Below are 12,210 nucleotides of genomic sequence, written 5' to 3' on the forward strand. Positions count from 1 at the left end.
GTTAGGTTCTGATTACGGAATCCATGGCAAAGTAACGGAACTCTTCAACTAAGTGCTTACGTTCATTGATGCATTAAAAAATTTGTATATCTGCACATATTTAGACAAGTTGTTAGTTAGTTTACTTCAAATTCACTAAAAATCAAAAAATAAAAATAAATTAACAAAAAAACCGACTTCAAAAACACTAGTTATTCCAAAACAATAGATATAATATGCAGTAAAAAGTATAAAAATAATTGCGTACTTTTATACAATCTAATTCTTGGTCGTTGGTCGTAGTGAGAGGCAAAAGCGGGTCGCGGCGGAAGGACACCGATTCCAAAAGTTACAATAATCGTAACTAGAATTAGATTGTTTAAAAATCCGCAATTATTTTATACCTTTTAGTGCATATTATATCTATTGTTTTGGAATAGTGTTTTCGAAGTCGGTTGTTTTTTTGGATAATTATCCTTCACTTGACATCAAACGACTGGTCTCACTTGAGCCTCGAGTAGGTACATTTGTACACAATAGTGGCGACAGGGTAACGCCCACGTGCCACTTCCACTAGTTATTTCTGTTCCGTGCCGGTACACATACATTTTACTAATACCAAGCGTATGGAGAGTTTTAAAAATTGCATTTAGCTCCATACCTGCTTTATTAATCACAGCGATCTGGTTCTCTTTAATATCCATTTTAATATCGTAAAATATTGTACAATGTATTGGCGCCAACATGAGAAAACTCAATGAACAATCAAATAAAAATGACAGACTCCAAACTCAAATTTAATATTTTGTTTATTTTTAATTGTAACAGTATTTATGGCCAGACTAAGTATATAGCACTATAAAGGCAATATAAGAGTAAATTAGACTTTCTTATCTTCGATTTGTTTATTTTATTGTCGTTATTAGGTAGGTACTATAAAAATAATCATCGTTCAATATGTACTAGCACTAGGTATGACACGAAAACCGAAATCGTACAAAACGCATCGGCTTATACAATAAAGGTCTTGATGCCAAAGTCACATTTATAATTTATTATATCCAACTGAATCATTATTCTCTATGTAGGTACTACAAATTTAATTTAACTTGCAAATGAAAACAAAAAACCTACTAAGCAAGTTTACGGGCACTTACACTTTTTGTAAATTTCATGTGACCAGTGCGAATGACTGGAAGTATGTAGTTGGAAAGGCAGTAATTATGATAAATATTTTTATAAGATGTGGAAGATCAATATCTTGTATTTGGATTAGGACAAAAAGTGCATTATATTTAATTCTGCTCTTCCTACTACGGCCTAAAACTTGATATTTTGCAGTGTATGTTGGAGTTGTCGTTGCTTATCTGGTGCTGAAGGATGAAAAGAAATAGATAAAATGAAATGTAAATATTTGACTACTCCTAAGGCTGTATAGCTTAGTTCCCTTGCCTGCTCTCTCGAGCGAATAATAAAAACAAACATTGACAACTACTGGCAGTGACTACTGACAACTTCAATATGACTGACAAATGACAATAATGACATACCAGTGTTTTGCAAAAAACAGCGTAAGCTGCGCTTGTTTTGTTTGTAAATTGATTTTTATCGTATAGAAACTTATTTATTTTCAACTCAAAAATGGCTGGAAAGCCACCAGATGAAACATATATATCTGTAGTCGATGAAGAACCAGAGTTTTTTGCGTTACTCAAGTGGGATTCCGCACAAACTCAAAAACCACAAGAGCCTCGTAGTTTCGAAAGAGCAAAAAGTCCTGAGAAATTATGTAGTTTGTCTTGTATGCCAACTTCTAAAGATGAATTGGATCCATTTGATCTTAGTGATTCAACGTTTATAGAGACGTATAGACTGACGAAAGATTTGGCGCGAAGTTTATGTGAAGAATTGACCCCTGTAATGCCCGAATCAAACAAATCAGTTGAATTCTCTATTGAGACCAAGGTGTGAATGAAATTTATTTCTTGTGAAAACTAAAATTTATTTTTATATCAAGTTTATCAATTAATCAGACTTATTATAATGTTTATTGAGCAAAATTTTTTTTGTTTATAATTTACTAGTAAGTGCTTGTGGACAGCACACAGTATACTTTGCTCTATTTTACAAATGAAAAATTCATAAAAACCAAAGCATTTAAGGCATTCACAACTCACTTAAATACACTCTTCCATAGGTTCTGGCAACTTTATCATTCTATGCCACTGGGAAATATCAAAAGTCCATAGGTGGGAAAACAGATCCGAGTACAACACAGTACTTTGTGTCAACTGCTGTGGCTCAAGTCACAGAGGCTATGAACCACACCAGTATTGTCAAGAAATATATACATTTTCCACATTTAAGGGCAGAGAGAGACCTCATTAAAAGCAGGTTGGTAAGAAATTATGTACCTATTAATTCAGTTATTTATCTATTTAAATACCAATTATCATGAAGTTTATCATGTGTACCCATATCCAAGAAATGAATATAATATGTTCAAATGTATATATGTACTAGCTGACCCGACAGACATTGTTCTGTGCACAATAAACAAAATACTGTTTTTTATGAAATTGTCAATAATATTTCATAACACCAAGAATTGTTTTGTAAAATATGCTCCCTGTGAATGACATTCTATATTATGTATAAAATGTCATTGCTCTCTCTTATTAACTACGATGAAATTTTTTCACAGCCTAACTGTCAAACCGTGCGTCAATAAATTCTCTCATAGAAAATATGTCCAAACAAAACAAATAAAAATAATTATGGTCTCAAATTGAAATAAAAACTATCCTATCTCTCAAGATGGACTAAACTGTGCTCGATGAAGTATTCCCTATTAAAATCCGTTCATTAGTTTAGGAGTCCATCAGGGACAAACAATGTGTCACATAATTTATATATATTAAGATATATACTTAAGTAAAATATTATTTTATTTGATAGGATCATTATTAACAATTTTTATATTTTAGATTTTTATTTAAATACAAAATACCAAATGTAGTTGGATGTATAGATTGTATGCATGTTCCAATTGCAAAGCCAGATGATGACCACAAGAGACACTTTAATAAGTCCTACCATTCCAAGAAAGCTCAAATTGTAAGTAAAATCTCACTAATTATTTTTATTTATTTTAATTTGTAATACATACAATATTGTATTATAAACCGAATATAAGTTTTTAATTTTGTTGTTGGAGATAGGGCACAGGTTACTTGATGCAAATTGCAATTTATGGAAAACCAGCTTGTGTTCTATCTATATCATAGTTTCTCAACCTTGGTTTGCTCACCACCCACTTTGAGAATATGTTTTTTTCTAGAGTATTTTCGTGTATTTTTTTAGACTATCGCAAACGCCATCTCAATGCCCCCTAATTTTCTCTTAGTCTTCTACTGCCCCTTCCCCCGAAAGTCTCAAACTGACACATTGAAAACCTATGATCTATATGCATAATAATACTGTCCGTTTCTTTGAGTGCAATGTTTCCTCTTTCAGCAAAAGTGTAAGTAGGTATCTCTACTCCTGTTCCAGACCAGAATGCTGTTGTGTTATAACCAGTATTGCCTTTTGTTGAAAAGGATATCAAAACTTTTTAGTGGCAATCTTTGCTTTTATTACCTATTATTGAAATTTTGCAAAGATTCAAGAGCAAAGGACTGAGAAACACATTCAATATAATATTTAACAGGGTGCGCCTTGAGTTAGGTTACATTTAAATTTGATTTCCCATTGAAAAACAAGTGGTGTGGAGCGAGGAGAGCTAGCTAGTTTCTCCAAAATTTAGTCCCAATGGATAGGCCATGAAGAGCTGTTGCATTAATAAGTTTTATACAGTGGTTCACTCATTAATGTAATTGAATGAATGAATGAAAACTTTATTAATAACAAACACAAACCACACAGAATAATACTTATTTTTAGTTATTTTTTATAAGTAAAACACATAATTGACTTAATAATTATTCTTTGTAAGTTATTTTTTGTTAGTAAAACACATAATTGACTTAATAATTTTTTTATAACAATAATAATTTACAATGTTTTATGATGACAAAAACAAAACAATCATCGAACTCAAACCAAACATGAATATTTTTTAAAAATCTCTTTTAGAAAACTTAAAAAATAAAACAAAAGTAACTAAATATCTTCTCGACTTTAATTTTTTTTTTATGTAGGTACATACTAATTTTAAAATAAATGAATTTAAGCTTAAATTTTAGGCAATGTATCGTAATCTGATGGTAGTACGTTTTTCATGCTTTGCAAATGATTAAATTTCGTGGTCGTTATAGTAAGAGGTGCGTTATTCATTTGTAAGTAGGTATTAACACCTGCAAAAATTTTAGGCCTCGGCGGTAAATCGCCCCAGTCATCATCAAAATCTAATTTTATTGTAATTTTTCCGTCATCAGTATACCTGATGGCCCGAATGTTTGTTACAGTCGGGTCCCCCGCTTTCCGACCGTAATACCGTTTTAAAATAAAGAGAACTGGCAGTCAAGTAGGGAAAAACTTTGACTGCCTCAAGATCTATCGTTAAAAGAATAATTTCGCCCCTTGCTGCTCTCGCTTTGTCTTCTTCTTTCTCTCGTCTAGCACGATTGTTTTTTATCATAACGTACGTATTCATCTGTACCAACCGCGTGACTGCTACATACGTCGCACATATCTTTTTTTAAGGTATATATCGACAAATTTTTCTCGTCAAATGCTTTTTCAAAAGAAAATCTACAGACGATAGGCTCTTCGCTTTCTGTACAATACTTTTTGTATGTGTTATATAGATCAGCCATTGAAAGAAGAGATGGTTCTAAATATAACTTGGTTGTCTCCTTACGTCTGTAATGCGACGGTCGCTTGGGCATATCATCCAAAAAACAGTTAAGCGTTAGCAACTTTCTTTCCTCCCCACGTCTGACAGATTGAGCTCTTATTGAATTTTGAACCTCCTGAGAAGGTATCATGTCAAATTTTGACTTTTTTACCCAGGTTTGTACCATAAGATCCCAAACAAAATGTATGGAAGAACATATTTCTGCATACTTGCACGTTAGTGTTTGAATTTGGATCAAATGGAAGAAAGTAGTGCAATGTAGCCCCACGCCTAGAGTGGTTCGTTGAAGTTTTTCGAGATTCAAAAGAGCGTTTGACTAAACTTGCAATGTAAATTTTTCTTTGGTCCCAATTGAGATTATCCCAAAAATGTTTAAAAATAAGCTGACGAAATTAATTGCTAACATCCTTACATTTCCTATTCTGGCTCCTTTCACAGAATTTTGATTTGCATCTATCTTTTATTTGTCTTGGGGGTCTAATTTTATTGTGTTCCATTTTGCTTAAGGTAGCTTTTGTGTAGCCCAAGTATTCTTTACCTTCCATTCTAAGTTTCTATTCGTTAACTTCTTCCATTCCACGTAAATTTTGACGTACTACTCAGCCACTAGTGCTTAGTTCGGAGAGGCACGGATTTAAGAAACGTACTATACAAGAAAATACCATGCTATTGGCAATAACAGAGTAACTGGTTCTATAAGTCTTCATTCCCAACTAACACTTTTGAATGTCACAAATAAAAACTTTTGAAGAAATACCTACTAAGAATAACCAAGAGAATTAAAATTAAAATCTTTGGATATAACAATAAAAATGATTTGACTTATCTTTGTTTTGATAATCTCTCCGAATATATTGAAATTAGTGGCAAATAACAATAAATTGTCCAAGAGCAAAACGAAAACCGTTTCAATTACGACACCCCCGTCAAAGTGGTTTTTTCTGGAACTCAATCAAATCAAAACGCAGGTAGGTACTATCTTTATCTAGCTCTATCAAATGGCGAGGAACGCGCTAGCAGCGATCGTGGGAAGTTAATCAGTCAAATGCAGAGTGCGCCCGAGTGTAGTCGGTTGTCAGTGCAGTTAAGAGATATTTCCATAAAATACATACGAGCGAATGAATTCTGCCACTTAGTAGATATTTTCACATAGATCAAGAAGCTTTTTGGTAAAGAAATGTTGGATAGGAGTAAATTCAATCTATGCGAATATGAGTTTTATGTCTATTGTAATAAAAAAGTAATTTTGGGCTAAAATGTCAGTTAGGAGGTATTGGTACTTCATCGACGATATATAATTCGCGTATTTGCGTCATGAAAAAATGGATGAAGAAGTGTGAAGGTACAGGATCAACACCAAATGAGAAGCAAGCCGGTGGCCCACGAACTACACTGCATGAAAGGTGCTTTTAATGGTTTCGGATTGAGTTTGTTGCGATTTTGCCTTATTGTCTATTTTTTCAATTTTTTTAAAAATTACTGAACTAATTCATTAGTCTTATATATGTAACATAAACATATATAAGTCCGTCAACTTCACTCGGGACCCAGCTCAAATGACAGTTCTATATAGTACAGTCAGCAAGATTAACTCACCGAATCCAGTTTAAATCAAGTAGAACAGTAAAAATAGAATTTAACCTCGCACCAAATTTTCATGTTTTTTTTTGGTAAGGTCTAATGGGGTCACTTAATGAGCATAACATCACAAAATGCTGCTAGATCTAGGTGGAGCTCTTGAAAAAGTGTTTTTGGCTGATATCTTGGAAACTTTGCACTTTAGGGCAAAAATTATTGTAGTAAATAAAATTTTGGTTATTTTATTACTGTAACATTGTCTACAACTTTAGATATAGACTTTTATCTAATGTCCATACTTTTTGAGTTATATGATGTTTAATGTGTAACTTTTCCTTACCTGCAATAGTAACAAACTTTTTTATATTTTATTATATTCAGCGAGTCAGACTATGTTCGCTCGCTGACGTGATATCTTAATAAGTTACAAGACCAACCGTATCATTTTGATTTTAAGTCTCTTTGGCGCATCAGCTGCATATTATGGCTTATCAATTAATTAGATATCTATCTCTTTTAATGTGTTCTATGATATTTTTTTTTTTTTTTATTACTATATTTAAACAAGTTTACCGGCATTCACTTTTATATTTAGGTTATAAAATTTTCTCTTAAAGTGAATTTGTAAATTCTTATGAGAAATAAATTGTTTAATTTATATTCATTCGTTATAACGTCCCGTCTCATACTGCGGATTTGTGCTCGTAGTGCGCGGCTTGAAAGGGCGTAGTGCGCCGGTGGTGATGACTTTTAATAATGAAATGTATGCATGTTTGAATGTTACAGATATGTGACAGTGAGTTAAATATTGTGAGCGTGGACGCAGCGGGCGGCTCTCTGTCGCACGACGCCATTCTCAACCGGCACGCTGTCAAGAACGATCTGCAGAGCCTCAACTACGCTAGAGATGTCTGCTGGCTTGTCGGTGGGTGGCAATAAACCTCAAGGGACATAAAAACCATCATTCGTAGTGTTTTCGACTAATGAAGAGTTTATTAGTAAAATAGATTTTGTTGAAATTGTTCCAGTTGTGAAGGGTTAATATGTAGATAATAAACTGGTGTCTTGGGAATACCTTGTTTTTTCACCTTTTGATCGTCGGTGAAGATTTTGGGTTACTATTTTTGATCCAAATAACTCATTTGGAACAAACACTTAATGTACAAATAAATAACAGAAAATAATAGGAGTTTGTGAGACACCTTCAACTTTCAAGGTTACTTCACCGCTACTACCAATGACGCCGGTTCGATATCCCTGCCCAGATGTAACAATGTGTTCGATTGCTATATAGGTACGGCCTAGCTTTGCACCACAGACACTATAGGATAACCTTGATAATTTATACGTCTAATTATTATACTGTGACAGCTATGAACACGTTGAAAAAAAAAACTGTTAGCCTCATTTTTCAGCAACGCAAGCTCACTAAAACAATGTGGCTAACGCGAGTGTTAGTCGTAGCTGAAATGCACGCTAAGTAATAAAACTGGCCTGTGCCATGCGCTGCTTAAGAGCAATAGATCTAGATCATAAATACCTACATCTTTTGTTTTCTTATGAATTAATTACTAATCCTTTACTTTCAGGTGGCCCTCATTACACCCAAATGCCATACATAATGACCCCGATACCGAAAGTCACAAAGAAATCGCCCATATCACCAGAAAAGCATTACACTACCCTGCACTCACAGACACATGCCATCGTTCTAGAAACCATTAAACAACTAAAATCCAGGTGGAAATGTCTCCAAGCTACGTGCAACAAGCAGTTTGATCCAGACACAGTGGCCAAGATCATAACAGCATGCTGTATCCTGCATAACATTTGTAACAAGAGAGGTTTAACTGTCCCACAGATGACTCAGGCTGAAGAACGGTTGGAACTTATGAAACAGAAGGTAGCGAACGCTCCAGTAAGTAAAAAACGTGTTGAGGACCCTAAAGGTGTCGAGACTAGAATGAGTTTAATAGAAATCTTGTGGCAAGAACGGAGTGTTTCAAATGAGAGTGCTCCGAAGAAACGTAATGTGAAAAGAGACAGAGTTGTAGAAGCTCCTCAACAACCAGTCAACCAGATGCATTATTTGCATGAAGATCCCAGCAAGAGGGCCAGAATTATGATGAATAATCCCTACCATTTAGGAGTCGGTATGGCTCCTACGTGGGGACATTATCCACAACACTAACAAAGTAGATTATTAGGATTGAGTGTCTATGTGCCTATTGTAAGTTATTGCTTGCGGCAATATTTGAACGATTAGATTCCAGGTCGTCTTTTTTTTAAATCTTGCTTGAACTTCAAACCTGTACAGCGTGGTCATCTTTCAGTATTTTCAGTATTAGTATTAATATAATATATGTCATATTTGGGTATAACTTATAAGTGGAAGAAGAAGATAGATGTTTTGGAATATCATCATAATCAGAATTTCAGCCAGAAAACGTCCACTGCTAGAGAAAGGCCTCCCCCAAAGATCTTGCATGACTATCGGTCCTGCGCTGCCCTAGTTCAACCTACTCCGGCGATCTTGACCAGATCATCGGTCCATCTTGCGGGGGAGTTATGGATACGTGGTCGCCATTCGAAGTAATCTTCCTCAATGGCCATCTGTCCATCGAGCTATATGCCCAGCCCACTGCCACTTCAGTTTCGCAACCACCTTTGTTATTTCGCTGACTTTGGTTCTCCTACGGATCTCCTAATTTTTCATGCTCAACTGGATTATTTGTCCAAGTTAGCCGTACTCGTCTACCATTTAAAGAATACAGCTCCCAACTTTTACGGCAGTAGGTGCGACATGGACATTAGATATGATCTTCGTCTTGTCCATGTTCATACTCCTACTCCTTGGGAACCTATATTGAGGCCATTGAGCAGGCTTAAGTCTTCCATGATCTACGGCATGATTACAATATCGTCTGCGAAACGAAGGTGAATGATATATTCGTTGTTGATGTTGACACCCAGTCTGTACCCAGCTTAAAGTCTTCTTCCAACGCAGCGGTAAACAGCAGCGGCGATAAGACATCGCTTTGTCTGACTAACGCCTCAGGTCGATAGGCTTCGAGATCTGACCTGGAACGGAGTGATATGGTGGCGTTTTCATACACTTCAATGCTTTGATATATCGATAATCAATACCTCTGGAGAAACTGAAGCACTGCCCAGGTCTCGATCGAATCAAAGGCTTTCTCAAATTCTCTTATAATACTCCTCCGTCTTCTGTATAACCTGCCGCTGTTTATGTATGTGGTAAGAGGGTTTAGAAATATGCTGCGAAAGAATGCTATAATGTAATAGGCCAAGTGTAACACAAAAGTTTGTAATCCAGGAGCTAACTCTATTGCTAGTAGATTTGCTGCTCACCTTTTTAGACATGTCTCAATGCAAGGTTCCGTGTCTATAGAATGTATCATTTTTGAGAGAAAGTGGAAGGTACTTAGACCATATGAGAACCCCTCAGCAACCACTTTCCAAACGTGAACGAAACAAAGGTGAAGATGAATATGTGTGTTTCTCAAAATATTAAGTTTAAAGCAAACACTGTCAGTGTACTTAGTTTATTATAATATTTTAAGAAGTAATTATGTGAAAAATATTATACATAATTTTTCATGGAATCATTTTATATTATATACCTTGTAGGTATACCATCATTTGGGCTTCCCGAGAGCTTATGCAAGTGGACCTCCAGCTTCCTCACTGGGCGCAGCATACAGGTCGTTATCGACGGTTATTGCTCGAATCCCAAGCCCGTGAACGCTGGAGTGCCCCAAGGCTGTGTGCTATCTCCCACGCTGTTTCTTCTGCATATCAATGATATGTTGGACACCGCCAACATGCATTGCTATGCAGACGACAGCACTGGTGATGCCGTATACACGGGCCATGCAGGTCTCTCTCGGGAAAACGTCGACCAGTGCCGGGTGAAACTTGTGTCTTCTATCGAGTCCTCTCTCGAGAAGGTCGCGGAATGGGGTAAGTTGAACCTTGTCCAATTTAACCCTCAGAAGACTCAAGTTTGCGCGTTTACCACTAAAAAAACCCCATTTGCCGTATCACCGCTCTTCGAGAACACTTCCCTTAAAGCCTCGCCTAGTATCGGAATACTGGGTCTCGAAATCTCGAGCAATTGCCAATTCCGTGGCCATCTGGAGGGCAAAGCCAAACTGGCTTCAAAGAAACTGGGCGTCATAAATAGAGCACGGCAATACTTCAAGCCGGCCCACATTCTAGCGCTCTACAAAGCGCAGGTCCGGCCTCACATGGAGTATTGCTGTCATCTCTGGTCTGGCGCACCCCAGTATCAGCTCGATCCATTTGACCGCGTGCAACGCAGAGCAGCTCGAATTGTCGGGGACCCAGTACTCTGTGAACGGCTGGATCACTTGGCGTTGCGTAGAGACGTCGCTTCATTGTGTGTCTTCTACCGCATTTATCACGGGGAGTGTTCCGAAGAGCTGTTCAACCTGATTCCTGCCGCCGAATTTCACCTTCGCACGACACGCCACAAGTTACGATATCATCCCCACCATCTGGATGTGTGGCGGTCCTCCTCAGTGCGGTTTTCAAGGAGCTTTCTTCCTCGTACCACGAAGCTGTGGAATGATCTTCCTTGTGCGGTGTTTCCGGGACGATACGACATGGGTACCTTCAAGAAAAGCGCGTACACCTTCCTTAAAGGCCGGCAACGCTCATGTGATTCCTCTGGTGTTGCAGGAGAGTGTGGGCGGCGGTGATCACTTAACATCAGGTGACCCGTACGCTCGTTTGTCCTCCTATTCCATAAAAAAAAAAAAAAAAAGGTATAAGAATACAGTAAATGTGGATGTTTTATGTAAATAAACTCAATGAATCTCAAATTATAGATGCTTACTATTTAGAATTCAAAATATTTTTCATTTCAAAATATCATCAAAATGGCATCATTCTTGTAGAATAAAGTATTCTACTTCTTACATTTATTTAATCCCTCTGGTGTTTTCAATAAGACCAGTCTGTGTTTTTTCCAAAATATCCGGACGACCGAGCCTTGCTCGGATTTTTAAGAATGTACAAAACTTGAACAAAAAAAAACTAATAGGACATCTGGATTCGAACCGGGGTCTTCTGCTTTCCGGATCACCCATCTGAGCTATAATAGTCTTGTATATAGTGGAGAAATTTACCTTTGTATTCTAATGTTATTGTAGCTGTTTCTCATTCAAACATGGACAAAACCATTTGTTTTAAATTGAAACCTAGCTAGATCGATTTATCACCCCCGAAATCCCCTGCATACTTAATTTTATGAAAATCGTTGGAGCCGTTTCCGAGATTCAGATTATATATATACAAGAATTGCTCGTTTAAAGATATAAGATATGAGGACAACACCAGGAGAACTCACAAGAGCAGAGAGTATCGGTATTTCTAAAAGGGACAGCGATCTTTCAAGATTGTCATTATCAGTGATGACACCATAAACAAATATAAACTTGTTATGCATACGAGTCTTGTTTGGAGATGTATACAGGATCTCTGAAATTTTGTAAAAACATTTATTATTATTAAGAGCCAGCTCTTGGTATACCTAAAAGGTGACCAGTTGATCTACGACCGACAGTACGGTTTTCGCCTTGGTCGGTCGGCAGGCGATCTTCTGGTATACCTAACTCATAGATGGGCGGCGGCTATAGAAAGCAAGGAGGCCGTGAACGCTGGAGTGCCCCAAGGTGTGTGCTATCTCCAACACTGTTTCTTCTGCATATCATTGATAGGTTGGACACCTCCAATATACATTTCTATGC

The 12,210-nt window shown here is 36.7% G+C and overlaps 1 protein-coding gene across 1 annotated transcript; it reads left to right on the forward strand.

The window, feature by feature from the left end:
- The first annotated feature begins 1,544 nt into the window (after positions 1 to 1,544).
- LOC126965297 (putative nuclease HARBI1) lies at positions 1,545 to 10,041 on the forward strand. Its single transcript, XM_050808825.1, has 5 exons — positions 1,545 to 1,944; positions 2,177 to 2,373; positions 2,967 to 3,096; positions 7,202 to 7,340; positions 8,005 to 10,041. Exons 1-5 carry the CDS (start codon positions 1,621 to 1,623, stop codon positions 8,604 to 8,606), a joined length of 1,392 nt encoding a protein of 463 aa, XP_050664782.1. The 5' UTR covers positions 1,545 to 1,620; the 3' UTR covers positions 8,607 to 10,041.
- Positions 10,042 to 12,210: the final 2,169 nt, after the last annotated feature.

The sequence above is a fragment of the Leptidea sinapis genome, chromosome 7 (genome assembly GCF_905404315.1).
Source record: "Leptidea sinapis chromosome 7, ilLepSina1.1, whole genome shotgun sequence".
Taxonomy (NCBI): Eukaryota; Metazoa; Arthropoda; class Insecta; order Lepidoptera; family Pieridae; genus Leptidea; species Leptidea sinapis.